At 37.2% G+C, this 16,016-nt stretch overlaps 1 protein-coding gene across 19 annotated transcripts in view; it reads left to right on the forward strand.

Annotated features, from left to right (window-relative positions):
• The window catches only part of BCAS3 (BCAS3 microtubule associated cell migration factor), a 711,835-nt gene that overhangs the window by 257,172 nt on the left and 438,647 nt on the right, over positions 1 to 16,016 (forward strand). For all 19 annotated transcript variants that reach the window (XM_065531261.1, XM_065531260.1, XM_065531264.1 and 16 more), the window contains exon 14: positions 3,431 to 3,564. In XM_065531261.1, the coding sequence (XP_065387333.1) occupies positions 3,431 to 3,564 (134 nt within the window). The remainder of the gene's footprint in view (positions 1 to 3,430; positions 3,565 to 16,016) is intronic.

Raw genomic sequence — 16,016 nt, forward strand, 5'->3', positions numbered from 1 at the left:
TGTCATAATGAAATTATACTGGCAATAATATCTGAAAGATATCTGGAAAATATCCAAATATTTGGTAACAAAACAATATACCTTTAAATAACCCACGAGCAAAAGAGGAGGCAACTAGGAAACATTTAAAACTGAATGTAAATGAAATTGCAGCATATCAAAATCTGTTACATTTAGCTAAGCAGGCTTAGAGGGACATTTATACCTATATGTGCTTACTCCAGAAAAGAAGAAAGTTCCTGAAACAATAATCTAAGCTGCTCCCATAAGAAACTCAAAAAAAGGAAGAGCAAATGAACCCAAAACAAGGAGAATAAAGGAAATAATAAATATAGTAACAGAAATCAGTAAAATTGAAAAGAGAAAAACAGAAAGTTATGAAACCAAATAGGTTAACCTTAAAAAGGCCTTCCCAGACTGGTGAAGAAAAAAACAGAGACGACACAAATTACCAATATCGTGAATGAAAAAGTGAATATCATTAATGTCTCTACAGATATTAAAAAGGATGCATTCCTTGAATTACAGAAAGTAATTCGTCAAAGAAGAAATTTTAAATTAAAAAAATTAACAAAATATTTAATGGTAGTTAAAAATCTTCGAAAATAGGCCCAAATATTTTTACTTGAAAATTCCATTGAACATTTAATGAAGAAATAATAGCAATCCTGCGTATTTTTTTTCTAGAAAACAACAGAGTAGGGAGCATTCCCATATGATTCTTTGAGGCCTCGATTGTCCTAAATAGCAAAATCAGCCAAACACACTGTTAGAAAAGAAAACTACAAACCAGTATTTCTCAGGGACACAGATATGAAAATATTCAAGAAAATACTAGAAAATTGAATCTAGCTGCTTATAATAAAGCATTGTGACCAAATGAGACTTATCCCAAGAATGTAAGACATGTTCAACATTTGATAATCAATTATTGTTGGAATTCACTATATTAATAGATTTAAAAAGAGAAGCCACATAACCATTTCAATAGATGCAGGAAGGCACTTGAAAAATTCGATTTTCTTTCATTATGAAAACTCACAGCATATTTCACAAAGGGCTTTTACAAAAAACCTATACTTAATGTCATACTTAAAGATTGAATGCTTTCCTCCTATAACACAGAAATCTCTCCTCACTATTTCTGCTTGCCTCCGCAAATGCAGTAAGTCAAGAAAATTGAAGAAAAGGCATGTAGATCAGAAAGGAAGAAATGAAACTGTGCCTGTTCCTAAACTACATAATTGTCATCAAAGAAAATTCACATACCGTATAAACCCCTAGAACTTGCAGGAAACATATGTTGTCAAGATAAAAAATCATCAATTTTATCTCTGTGTACTAGCAAGCAAAAATTGATCATTGAAATTTTAAAAATAATACCATTTATAATAACTCTAAAAGATAATATTTTCAGAATCTGAGTGTCAAACAAAAAGAAAAATAAGTCAAATCTAAATCAAAAACAAAAAGAAAAAGAAGTCAAAGTAGATCTAAATCAAGAAATATGCTGTGTTAATAGATGAGAAGACACAATATTAGAATATCAGTTGTCCCCAAATTATTACACTCAATACAATTCCCTCAAAATCCTAAACAAGAATGACTAAAATAATGTTGAAAAAGGCAGGAAAAGGCTCATTTTACCTGATTTCAAGATTTTCTGTGAAGTTTCAGTAACCAAGAGTGTGGTATTAGTGAATGTATAGACACAAAAATTGAATTAATAGAACTTCAAAAAATAGGCCTTGGCCTGGCATGGTAGTTCACACCTGTATTCCCAGCACTTTGGGAGGCTGAGGTGGGTGGATCTCTTGAGACCAGGAATTTGAGACCAGCCTGGCCAACATGGCAAAACTCCATCTCTACTAAAAATACAAAAATAGCCAGGCATGGTGGCGCACACCTGTAGCCCCAGCTACTTGGGAGGCTGAGGCAGGAGAATCAGTTGAACCCAGGAAGTGGAAGTTGCAGTATGCTGAGAATGCATTACTGCACTCCAGGCTGAGTGACAGAGTGAGACTGTCTCAAAAAAAAAAAAAAAAAAAAAAATGTCAGGTATGGTGGCTCATGCCTGTAATCCCAGCACTTTGGGAGGCTGAGTCCAGTGGATCACGAGGTCAGGAGATCAAGACCATCCTGGCTAACACGGTGAAACCCCGTCTCTACCAAAAATACAAAAAATTAGCTGGGCGTGGTGGCGGGCGCCTGAAGTCCCAGCTACTCGGGAGACTGAGGCAGGAGAGTGGCGTGAACCTGGGAGGCGGAGCTTGCAGTGAGCCGAGATCACGCCACTGCACTCCAGCCTGGGCGACAGAGCGAGACTCCGTCTCAAAAAAAAATAGGCCTACACAAATATAGCCAATTGATCCTTGGCAAGTTGACAGTGTTACTTCAATGGAGAAGGGACAGTGTCTTCAAGAAGTCTTTCTGGAACAATTGAACATCTTCTGCAAAAAAGTTAACCTTGTCCATGTTTTGTATAGGATCCTCGCCATGTAACTTGTTGTATAAGGTCCTCACATCTTATACAAATATTAAAATGATGACAGGCCTAAATGTCAAACATAAAGTTATGAAACTTTTACGAGGAAACAGAAGATCTTTGTGACCTTAGGTTAGGCAAAGAATTCTTAGCTATGACATCTCATCAAAATTAAGAACTTTCCCTGTAATAGGCTCTATTGGCATTTTCAATAAATATCATGGTGAATTAAGTACAGGAAGTAGTAGTTGGATCAGTAGATAAATTGGAGCGTAGAATTAAAGTTTGAAGAAATTGCAAAAGAGGGAGTTCCATGGGGGTATGCCATTTTCACATTCTTTGTTTTAAAAAATAATTGTGGCTGGGCATGGTGGCTCATGCCTGTAATCTCAGAGCTTTGGGAGGCCACGACAGAAGGATTGCTTGAGGCCCAGAGTTTGAGACCAGCCTGGGCAACATGGTGAGACCCTGTCTCTACAAAAATGAAAGAAAATTAGCCAGGCATGGTGGCATGTGCTTGTAGTCCCAGCTACTTGGGAGGCTGAGGCAGGAGGATCACTTGAGCCCAGGAATTTGCAGCTGCAGTGAGCTGTGATCAGGAACCTGCACCCCAGCCTGGGCAACAGAGTGAGATTCTGCCTCAGGAATACAGTTATGAATTCTGTAAATCCAGGAATATCAAACTTCTCTCTGCTAGTTTTACAGGAATACCGTAATACTTGCACATGTAGTGTTTGTACCTTGCTGATATACTGATGTGGCATTAAGCTTGGTATTCTCATGGAAAAGATATTTTGTTTTAATTTTTTCTTTTGTAAAGTGTCTTATAGCCTTGGTAATTTTTTTCCCTTTGGTAATATTTTAAATATTATGAGTAGCTTTTTAGAATATTTCATCCACATACATAATCATTTTTATTTTTACCCTTTGTTTTTTGTCTTCCAGGAATGCTTCTAGTCACAACAGACACCCTTGGCCATGACTTTCATGTCTTCCAAATTCTGACTCATCCTTGGTCCTCATCACAATGTGCTGTCCACCATCTGTATACTCTTCACAGGGGAGAAACTGAAGCCAAAGTAAGCTGTATAATTTTTCAGAAGGCGATTTCTTGGTGTGATATGACATCTACTCTAGCTGGTCATTTATATCACATTGCAGCTTAATGTTGATGTTTGTGAGAGAATATTGCTGTCTATGATAGCATGGGTTTGATAATTAGGGAAAAATTCCATTTCGACCCAGTAAATACATAAGCACTAGATGAATATTTTTTTGTTTAAAAATTCAACGAATTTTGATAAAACAGTAGTGCTGTTTATCCTGCTCTTCCCAACCTGAGACCATTTCTTGCCCCATAGAAAACTCCTGTCATTCCTTTACTGTCTCTCCAGACCTTTTACCAGGCATTTGGATTCTGTGTACATAAATATGTGCATACATACACACACATACATGTAAACATGGACATACTCATCTATACAAAAATAGTTTAATGATGAATATGGATGTATGGATACAGTGGAGGCTAGTGAGAACCGGTGATGCACATCCCTCCTTGGCACGGTGTTTAGTAATATTATATTGATTGCGTGAAATCACCCATGTTGGGACTATTTGATCATGAAAATTTGCAAACACTACAAATCAGGGCTATTTTTTTCCTCAGAGAGCTAGAATTTTTTTTTTTTTTTTTTGAGACGGCGTCTCGCTCTGTCGCTCAGGCTGGAGTGTGCAGTGGCCGGATCTCAGCTCATCGCAAGCTCCGCCTCCCGGGTTTAGGCCATTCTCCTGCCTCAGCCTCCCGAGTAGCTGAGTAGCTGGGACTACAGGCGCCCGCCACCTCGCCCGGCTAATTTTTTGTATTTTTTTGGTAGAGACGGGGTTTCACCGTGTTAGCCAGGATGGTCTCGATCTCCTGACCTCATGATCCGCCCGTCTTGGCCTCCCAAAGTGCTGGGATTACAGGCTTGAGCCACCGCGCCCGGCCCGAGAGCTAGATTTTAAACATTTACCAGCCGATAATCATGTGCACGTGCATGGGTACGCATATGTTCATATGCATCATTTGCTGAGCACTTGTATCAGGCACCATGCTAAGTGCTTCACATATAGTCAATATTCTTTTTTAATTTTTAATTTTTATTTATTTTTATTTTTATTTCTTGAGTCGGAGTCTTGCTCTGTTGCTCAGGGTGCATTGCAGTGATGCCGCGATCTTCGCCTCCCTTCAACCTCTGCCTCCCAGGTTCAAGAAATTTTCCTACCTCAGCTTCCCGACTAGCTAGGATTACAGGCACCTGCCACTACCCCTGGCTAATTTCTGTGTTTTTAGTAGAGACGGTGTTTCACCGTATTGGCCAGGATGATCTCTTGACCAGGCTGGTCTCAAACTCCTGACCTCGTGATCTGCCCGCCTCGGCCTCCCAAAGTGCTAGGATTATAGGCATGAGCCACTGTGCCCGGCCCACATATATTTAATATTCTTAATATCACGTGGTAGATACTGTATGTTGTCTTAATAGCTTAAAATCTCAAATACCTTTTGCTTCATACCTTGTATGCACTTGCCAGTATAACACTGTGTATATGTTATTCTATAGGATAGCCATTTGACCCTACTCTATTTATTGACTAGCCTATCATTTTCCAGCTGTCTAAAGTGATATTTCTCTTGAATTCCCACCAAAATAAATGACTATAATGGATTGAAACGTCTTAAATTTAGAGAACTTAAACACTAATAGTTTATAAGAATATGTTTGAAAAAGCATTAGGCATTACTCTAGGTTGCTTGTTTACTAACTCACTCTGAAAACTGATAAACCAAAAATATACAGTGTTTACCCCACTTTTCTTGTATCAATTTAATAAGACAAGTAGTTGATGAGGGAAAGGTTTTCCATTGAAATATTCTTTTTCCTTTTTTTTCCTCAAGATGGAGTCTTGCTCTGTTGCCCAGACTGGAGTGCAGTGGCACGGTCTCGGCTCACTGCAACCTTCACCTCCTGGGTTCAAGCAGTTCTCCTACCTCAGCATCCCAAGTAGCTGGGATTACAGGCATGTGTCACCATGCCCAGCTAATTTTTGTATTTTTAGCAGAGAAGGGGTTTCACCATGTTGGCCAGACTGGTCTTGAACTCCTGACCTCGTGATCCACCCGCCTTGGCCTCCCAAAGTGCTGGGATTACAGGTGTGAGCCACTGTGCCCAGCCTCACTGAAATATTCTAATGTAAAACGAGCTTAAGTAAAATTTTAAAAATTATTTTTAAAGTTTCTTATACAATTATTATTATGATTATTATATTATTTTGAGGACAGGGTCTTGCTCTGTTGTCCAGGCTGGAGTCCAGTGGCAGGATCATAGCTGAGTACAGCCTTTACCTCCTGGGCTCAAGTGATCCTCCTGTCTCAGCCTCCCAAGTAGCTGAGACTACAGGTACATGCCATCACATCTGGCAATTTTTTCAATTTGTTCTCTTTTTTTGTAGAGATGACACTGTGTTGTCTCACTGTGTTGCCCAGGCCAGTCTCAACCTCCTAAGCTCAAGTGATCCTCCTGCCTTAACCTCCCAAAATACTGGAATTGCAGGTGTGAGTCACCACCCTGGCCTATTCTTAATTTTTGTGGGTACATAATAGTTGTACAAATTTATGGGGTACTTGTGATATTTTGATACAGGCATACAATATGTAATGATCTCGTCTGACTAATTGGGATATCCATCACCTCAAATATTTATTGTTTCTTTGTGTTGGGAACATTGTAAATCCACTCTTCTAATTATTTTGAAATATACAATAAATTATTGTAAACTATAGTTACTTTTGTACCAAACTAACAAATCAGCTTCTAGATATAGTTAGCACTTTGGACAAAATACAGAAATAGAGGGATAAGGTAAACAACACCATGAAAATGCAACTAGCCAACTCTAAAATATGGGAAGTTCTATGTTACAAATATGATTTGATTTCTTTAACAAATAATTTAACGGGAAAATAAAAGTGATGTGTGGTGGGGGAAAGGTGAACTGTTAAAATTTAAAGGAGACTTTGGAGAGTATCATCTAAGCACAAAGCGTGGACCTTATTTAAATCTTCTTTCACACAAACCAAATATAGAAAGATATTTTTCAGAGAAGTGGTGAGCTTTTTACATTTGACTTACTAGATATTGTTTATTATTAGATATTATGTAGATAATAATATTAGATATTCAAGAATTTAAAGTCTTTATTTTTTAGTGATGCAAAAGTATTTACAGATATCTGGAATTTGCTTTGAAATGATCTAGCAGTAGGGGAGGGGAGGGTTGGTTAGATAATAGGACAAATAAGTGACAGTAGAAAATAGAGGGATGGTTATGTTGATTATAAGAGACTTAAAATACACATTGAGTAAATGCATTGTGAAAATTTTGTTTGGACCCTGATCTAAATAAAGTATAAAGAGACATTTTTTGAGACAGTTCAGAAAATTGACCATGAACGAGGTTTTTTTTTTTTTTTTTTGAGACAGAGCCTCACTCTGTTGCCCAGACTGGAATGCAATGGTGTGATCTCGGTTCACTGCAACCTCCACCTCCCGGGTTCAAGCAATTCTCCTGCCTCAGCCTCCCAAGTAGCTGAGATTACAGGCATGCGCCAACAGGCCCGGCTAATTTTTGTATTTTTAGTAGAGACGGGGTTTCACCATGTTGGTCAGGCAGGTCCTGAACTCCTGACCTCTTGATCCACCCACCTCAGCCTCCCAGAGTGCTGGGATTACAGGTGTGAGCCACCGCACCCGGCCCAAACGAGGTATTATATGACATTTATCAAGTATAACTAGTTTGCTGTGTATGTAATTGTGTATCTGTTTTGTAGAGACAGAGTCTCACCGTGTTGCCCAGGCTGGTCTTGAACTCTTGGGTTCCCATCTCGGTCTTCCAAAGTGTTGGCATAAGCCACTGCATATTGCCTTGTAACTAATTTTTTTAAAGTCACTATTTATTAGGCATATATTCTGAATTATTTACAGGTGAACAGATGTGATATCTCTAATGTGCTTTAAAATATTCTAGCAAAACAAACAAAGAGATAGAGTCAACAGATTTGCAGTGTTAATTATTGAAGCTGAATGATGTCCACGTAGGTGGGTCATGTTAACATTCTCTATACTTTTGTGTATGTTTGGAAATTTCTCTAATAGGAAGCAAAAACAACACCCTTCACCAACTTTTTTACTTACTTTAGCTTTATGACTTGATTTATTGTTCATTTTCAAAAGCTTTCCCAGCTGTTGTGTTTTAGAGTGACCTTACTGCGTTACATAGTGAATCCTGTGGAGATTTTTATTTAAACTGCATTGAAATTACATTTTAATACAATTAGAACTGACATCTTTATGTTGTGGAAGTTTTGCAGCTAGGAATTGTAACATTTTAAAGTTTGTCATTCCTGTGGTATTGCAAACCTATTGATAATTTTGTATTGAATTTGTGTCTGCCTGCTTTGCTAGATTCTCTTGTAAGATCAAGTAGTTTTTCAGTAAATTTTCTTTGGAATTTCTAAGTGGAATACATTTTCTGAAAATTAACATCTTTTTAAAATTTTTCTCTTATATTGGCTAAGAATTCTAAAATATGCAACTATATTAGTGATAGCTATATTCTTTGCTTTTTGAATAATATCTTTTATTTTGTTTGACTTTATTGTTTTGCTTTATTTCTTGCATTTTTTTCATGATATAAGTAATACATAATAACATTTTGGAGGTAAATTTTAGACAATCTTGAAATACATGGAACAAAAGCATCAAAGTTACCTGACCCATTAACCTCGGCACCCAGAGCTGCTTTGCTTGTCGGTCTGTTGTGCCTTCTTAAGATCCCCATAATATTTATGTAGATGAAATTGTTCTTAACAGTGCAGTGGTATTATATCTTTTTCAGTTATTACCCTAGCACTAGAGATCTGCGGATTTAAAAAAATGATTTTACTTAACTTTTCTAAGTTGAGTTCTAGCATTTAAAGATCAATAGTTCTTAAAAGCTATGTATGTTTATTTCTAATTAATATCTAGAGGAAAATCCAACTTACTGATTGATAGGGTCTTGGCATTTTCTTTTCTTTTTTTTGAGACGGAGTCTCACTCTGTCACCCAGGCTGGAGTGTAGTGGCACGATCTTGGCTCACTGCAGCTTCTGTCCCCCGGGTTCAAGCAATTCTCCTGCCTCAGCACCCCCGAGTAGCTGGGACTATAGGCACCCGCCACCACACCTGGCTAATTTTTGTATTTTTAGTAGAGACAAGGTTTCACCATGTTGGCCAGGCTGGTCTTGAACTCCTGACCTCAGGTGGTTCACCCGCCTCGGCCTCCCAAAGTGCTGGCATTATAGACGTGAGCCACCGCACCTGGCCGGGTCTTGGCATTTTCGTAGTCCAAGTTCTATTTGAATTAATTCATCAGCTTTAATTAAAATGTTAAAATCTTGAATTTGTATCCCTTATTTATATTTTTCCTGCTTTTTGTGTTCTTGTTACTACAGTGTAGAAAAAACTAAAGACAGGAAATGGGTTTGCACATTTTTCTTTATCTCTATTATTTTACTCTCAGGCTAAACTGGGAAGTCTTATCTTTTTAATTTTTTAAAAATTATTTTTAAACTTTTTGTTTTTTCTTTTGAGAGAGTCTTGCTCTGTTGTCCAGGCTGGAGTGCAGTGTCTAGATCTCAACTCACTGAAACCTCTGCCTCCTGGGTTCAGGCGATTCTCCTGTCGTAGCCTCCCGAGTAGCTGGGATTACAGGTGCCCAATAGCATGCCCAGTTAATTTTTTGTGTTTTTAGTAGAGATGGGGTTCCACTATGTTGGTGAGCTGGTCTCAAACTCCTGATCTCGGGTGATCCACCTGCCTTGGCCTCCCAAAGTGCTGGGATTACAGGCATGAGCCACCGTGCCTGGCCTAAACTTTTATTTTAAATTCAAGGGTACATTTGCAGGTTTATGTAGGTATATTCGTGTCATGGGGGTTTGTTGTACAGATTATTTTGCCATTCAGGTATTAGTCCTAGTACCCAATAGTTATTTTTTTCTGATCCTCTCCCTCCTCCCATCCTCCACCCTCAAGCAGGCCCCAGTGTCTGTTGTTCCCTCTGTGTATCCATGTGTTCTCATCGTTTAGCTTCCACTTATAAGTGAGAACATGCAGTATTTGGTTTTCTGTTCCTGTATTAGTTTGCTAAGGATAATGGTCTCCAGCTCCATCCATGTTCTTGCAAAAGACATGATCTCATTCTTTTTTGTGACTGCATATTATTCCATGGTGTCTGTGTACCACATTTTCTTTATCCAGTCTGGCATTGATGGGCATTTAGGTAGATTCCATGTCTTTGCTATTAGGAATAGTACTGCAGTGAACATACGCATGCATGTATCTTTATGGTAGAATGATTGATATCCCCTTGTGTATATACCCAGGAATGGGATTGTGCTGGGTTGAATGGCGGTACTGTTTTTAGCTCTTTGAGGAATACACACACTGCATTCCCCAGTGATGGAACTAACTTACACTCTAACAGTGTATAAGCGTTCCCTTTTCTTTCTTTTTTTTTTGAAATGGAGTCTCACTCTGTCGCCCAGGCTGGAGTGCGGTGGCGCAACCTTGGCTCACTGCAAACTCTGCCTCCTGGGTTCACGCCATTCTCCTGCCTCAGCCTCCCAAGTAGCTGGGGCTACAGGTGCCTGCCACCATGTCCAGCTAATTTTTTTGTATTTTTAGTAGAGATGGGGTTTCACCGTGTTAGCCAGGATAGTCTCCATCTCCTGACCTCGTGATCCGCCCGCCCCGGCCTCCCAAAGTGCTGGGATTACAAGTGTGAGAAGTGTTCCCTTTTCTCCACAACCTCACCAGCATCTGTTATTTTTTGACTTTTTAAAAATAGCCATTCTGGCTGGTGTGAGATGGTTTATCCTGGTTTTGATTTACATTTCTCTAGTAACAGTCTTTTGAAAAGTGTCTGTTCATGTCCTTTGCCCACTATATAATGGTTTTTTTTTTCCTTGTAAATTTGTTTAAGGTTCTTATAGATGCTGGATATTAGACTTTTGTCAGATGCATAGTTTGCAGATATTTTCTCCCATTCTATAAATTGTCTGTTTACTATGTTGATGGTTTGTTTTGCTGTGCAGAAGCTCTTTAGTTTAATTGGAGCCGATTTGTCAATTTTTGCTTTTGTTGTGATTGCTTTTGGTGTCTTTGTCATGAAATCTTTGCCAGTTCCTGTGTCCAGAATGGTATTGCCTAGGTTGTCTTCTGGAATTTTTATAGTTTTGAGTTTTATATTTGAGTCTTTAATTCATCTTGAGTAGATTTTTTTTTTTTTTTTTTTTTTTTTGAGACAAAGTCTCGCTCTTGTCACCCAGGCTGGAGTGCAATGACGCCATCTTGGCTCACTGCAACCTCCACCTCCCCAGTTCGGGTGATTTTCCTGCCTCAGCCTCCTGAGTAGCTGGGCTTAGGGGTACCTGCCACCACGTCCAGCTAATTTTTGTATTTTTAGTAGAGATGGGGTTTCACTATGTTGGCTAGGCTCGTCTCGAATTCCTGACCTTAGGCAATCCACCTGCCTCGGCCTCCCAAAGTGCTGGGATTATAGGCATGAGCCACCAGAGTTGATTTTTTATATGATGTAAGGAAGGGGGTTTAGTTTCAACCTTCTGCATATGGCTAGCCAGTTATCCCAGAACCATTTATTGAATAGGGAGTCCTTTCCCCATTGCTTGTTTTTGTCAATTTTGTTGAATATTAGATGGTTGTAGGTATGTGGCCTTATTTCTGGGCTCTCTAGTTTGTTCCATTGGTCTGTGTGTCTGTTTTTGTATCAGTACCATGCTGTTTTGCTTATCACAGTCCTGTAGTATAGTTTGAAGTCGGGTAACATGATGCCTCCAGCTTGTTCTTTTTGCTTAGGATTACCTTGGCTATTTGGGCTCTTTTTTGGTTTTATATGAATTTTAGAATAGTTTGGAAATCTTACCATTTTAGAAAATTGTGGTGAAATGCAAAAAAAAAAAAAAAAAAAAAAAAATCCATCATTACCATTTTAAAGCATACAGTTCAATGGTACTAATTCACACTGTTATGCATCCATCACCATCATCTAGGTAATCTTAGCCTTTAGCATTGAATGACTTTTCTAAGCTGTCACCGTTTAACATTTTACCCATACCAGTTAGTTCCTTGATTAGAGAAAAACTAGCAAATGGAATTTTAGTCATTAACACAGTATCTTTTCATTTCTTCTAATGTTCCCATCAGGCAAATTATTATTATTTATATAATAAAACATTATTTATCTAATGTTCCCATCAGGCAAATTTATTTCAGGCAAATAAATTATTATTATTTATGAAATTTTAATTCATTCATGAATAAATATGGGAATAGTTAACATCTCATACATATAATGCCCAATTTCTTTCTCCTAGATTAAATACTTAAAATATTTTTACCTTCTTGAGGGTAAGGATTATTATATCTGCTTTATTCTTCACCGAAAATTCCTACAATGCATACTTTTGAAGTTCCTACTGAGTTTAATGAAATTGATTCTTCTTAAGATTTCATTTTAGAAGTATATTCATTGGATCATGATTTGTATTTTTCATTCATGCAATATTCATGTTAAAAATTACCTTATTTCTTCTCCTACTTTTCTAGGTGGAGTCAATTCTTTTCTTCCTTGTGTTACTCATTTTACGCCCCATTATAGTACTTGTTATTTTGTATTTTGACTGGTTGTCTACTTGTCTGTCTCCACTAATACTGGGGTTTCTTTTAAAAATAAATTGTACCTGATTTATTTTTATATGCACAGGCCTTCCACCAAGGCAGATACATTTTTTCCTTGGATCATTTGAAAGTAGATTGCCAACATGACATGATGCCCTATTACCCTCAATGCTTGAATGTGTATTTTCTACAAATGAGAACATTCTTCTATATAACCATAAAAAAGTCAAATCAATAAATTTTCACCATCTAATTTTGAAACTCCATTTTAGTTTCACTGATTGTCCCAGTAACTAGCAGAAGGATCTAGTTAGGGGAAAGTATACTTTTTTTTTTTGTTTTTTGAGATGGAGTCTTGCTCTGTCACCAGGCTGCAGTGCAGTGGTGAGATCTCGGCTCACTGCAACCTCCCAACTGCCTGGTTCAAGCTATTCTCCTGCCTCAGCCTCCCAAGTAGCTGGGATTACAGGCAGATGCCACCACGCCCAGCTAATTTTGTTTTGTAATTTTAGTAGAGATGGGGTTTCACCATGTTGGCCAGGATGGTCTGGATCTCCTGACCTCGTGATCCACCCTCCTCGGCCTCCCAAAGTGCCAGGATTATAGGCGTGAGCCACTGCGCCTGGCTGGAAACTGAATTTTTATATCTCTTTAATCTTCATTCTGGAACAGGTCATTATTATTTCTTTGCCATTTATGCTCTCAGCACATTTAAATATTACAAGTCATTTATTTTTTGTCAAAAATGCCTCAATTTTTTATCTGATGTTTCGTTATGATTAGATTTAGCTTACTCATCTTTGACAAGAATGTCACAGAGCAGGTGCTGGTTCTAATTGCATCCTATCAGGAGGTACATGATTTTGAGTTGTTATTGATGATGATCAGTTTAATCACATGACTGAGATGGTGTCGGCTGGTCTTCCTCACTTGCAGTTACTCTTTTGTACTTACAAAAATTTATAGGTTTTTGGGGCAGTAATTTAAAGCTATGTAAATATGCCATTCTGCATTGAACTTTCAATTCATTCCTTTATTTACCTATCATTTTGGTCTCATAGATTCCTATTTTATTCAATGGATTATATTTGCTCAATAATTACTTATTAGAGTGCACAAAATGTCCCACATTTGGCCAGTGGGAGCCCAATAAGTTGGTGTCTGTGTCCTTTTGACATATCTTCATCACTCTTTGAGCTTGTCCTTACTTTCTGGCACAACTAACTTGCTTACCCTTAAGTTTAGTTATCATTCGTTTTTGTCTCTTTCATATGGAAGTTTTAAATTTGATGAGCATTTTACCTAGAGTTAATATTTCAGTGTGCTGCTGGGCACATTTTATTTCTTACCTCTTTTTCAAACCCCGTCCCATCTGTTCTAGTCACTGGAGATGCTCTATCTCATCTCTGAGCTTTTAGAATTTGGATATTTTAAGCACTTAACATCTATTTTTGATACCTCTTTGTATTAAAGTTATTTGCCATTTAATTTATCTATAAGTCCAATATGGAAATAGAAATTTTGCTTAAGCTTTTTGGCATCTCTCATGCATAGAATGGAGCCTAGCATATTGTAGTGCAAATGTTTGCTAATGCCAGTGATGTTCCTACTTAACAGGTAGGAAAATCAAATAGAAATTATTTAAATGATTATGCTCTAGAACACACTCTGTATGGGAGACTGGGAATTTCTAAACCCCAAATACCAGGACCTCAGTGACCATAAAATTAATTTTATAAGGTTCTACAGAAAATTATTTTGAACTGATATATAAAATTTAACACCAGTCGTGAAATCTATATTTCACATGATTTGGCCCTCTTTGAGTACTACAAAAGCATGTTTTTTCTGGATTCTTCCAAGAACTCTGACGGTACTTTAATCAGGCAAGGAAAAGAATTCAGTGTGTGAATCTAATTATACTGAATTAAGTTGTTTTGTGGTCTATGACTTGGGATATCCTTTGCATCTGACAGTAATTTTCCTCATAAAGCAAATATGTAGTAAGAAAAATAGTCCTTGTTTTCAACAGTAAGTATTAACCTTACACATATTTTGTTAACATACTTTCTCAAACAGACTCAAGTCATTTTTGTACTTAACATGCTAATTTTGGCGAATGACAAACTTGCTTTTGAAACATCTGTAAATCAGAAAAGTGTTAATTTTACCATACTAGAATAATACTGCCTAATAATATGGTTAGTATCTTCAATTGTCAAGGGGAAAATCATCTAGTTATTCAGTATTATTAATTGGTAACTATTTGATGGTCATTTTAGATAAATGCAAATATTTGTTTTTAGTGTGAACATGTTCCAAATATTTCCTAGTTATGCTTATACTAATACTCAAATTTAACTGGACTTCATGTATTTTTTTTTGTGAATCTAGCAACCCTGTCCATGACCCTATATATGGTCATATAACTCTTCAGTTTTTCCCCAAAAACATCATTTTTACTGAGATATAGTTTATATACTATAAAATTCATTTTTAAAAGTGTAATTCAGTGGTTTTTGTTATGTTTTTAGAGTTTGCATGTCATCACTAGTATCTAATTTCAGGACATTTTTATAATCCTTAAACCTCTTATCCATTAGCAGTCACTCCTCATTCCTATTTTCCCAGCTCCCCTATATACTTGGATGCTGATTAGTAATTATATAACTAAGGACAGGCAGAATACTTCCTCTAATCTTCAAGTTACTCTTCTGTAAAATGGGGCCAATACCGATTTCAGAGTTTATTGCAGGAATATCAGAAATACTATATGTAAAATGCTTAGCAAAGCACCTTGCACAGTAAATGCCAAATAAAGAGTCATTATTAGGACCTCTACTTTTGGCCAATATAGAGTTAAGAACTGAATTAACCCTCCTACCTGAAACAACTAAACAACGAACAGTGGTTTTCTAGTTACTGTACATCAGTCATTGAAAGATGGTGATCCCTGAGAGATGAAGAACACACAAGAGGATGCCTATGGTTGCCCCAATTTATTGCTTTGAAAGAGTTTCCAGTCATGGTGCAGGAAGGGGGAACCCTAATGGAGCCTGGTAGTTTATTGGTGAGATATTGCTAAGAGTCCCGGGAGGCCAAGATCATAGATTCTCAATATAGTGCACCAGAGACTTGGGAGCTGCAGAGAGAGAGAATCCTGGAGATCTGTAGAGGAGACATGAGAACAAAGAAAGAACTATCATCAGATCAGAAAGGCAAGAGTAAAACTATCTTTTATTCAAAAGTGACATGATTGTCTATGTTGAAAAACTAAAGGGTTTTATTTTATTTTTTTAAAAAGAACTAATAAATGATTTTAACAAGGTTACAGGATATTAGACCAATATACAAAAGTCAGTTGCACTTCTATATACTAACAACAATGAATCGATCACTTAAAAAAATCCAAAAGTATATACTACTGACATTCAATAAGCAAGACTTGTACTCTGAAAAGTAGAAAATATTGCTGAGAGTAAAGACCTAAATAAATGGAGAATTAAATTAAACCATTTTCTTGTGCTAGAATACTTACCATCATTTAAAATGTCAGTTCTCTCCAGATTTGTCCATAGACTCGATGTAATCTGCATCAGTATCCCAGCAGGGTTTTCTTTTGGTAGACATTAACAAGATAAATTCACATGAAAATGCATAGCACTTATGAGCAAAATAATTTTGACAAAGAAAAAGTTGGAGGAATGTTACTACCTATATCAAGACTTACTAAAACTACAATAATCAGTAGGGA

Source organism: Macaca fascicularis, chromosome 16 (genome assembly GCF_037993035.2).
Source record: "Macaca fascicularis isolate 582-1 chromosome 16, T2T-MFA8v1.1".
In the NCBI taxonomy this organism is placed as follows: Eukaryota; Metazoa; Chordata; class Mammalia; order Primates; family Cercopithecidae; genus Macaca; species Macaca fascicularis.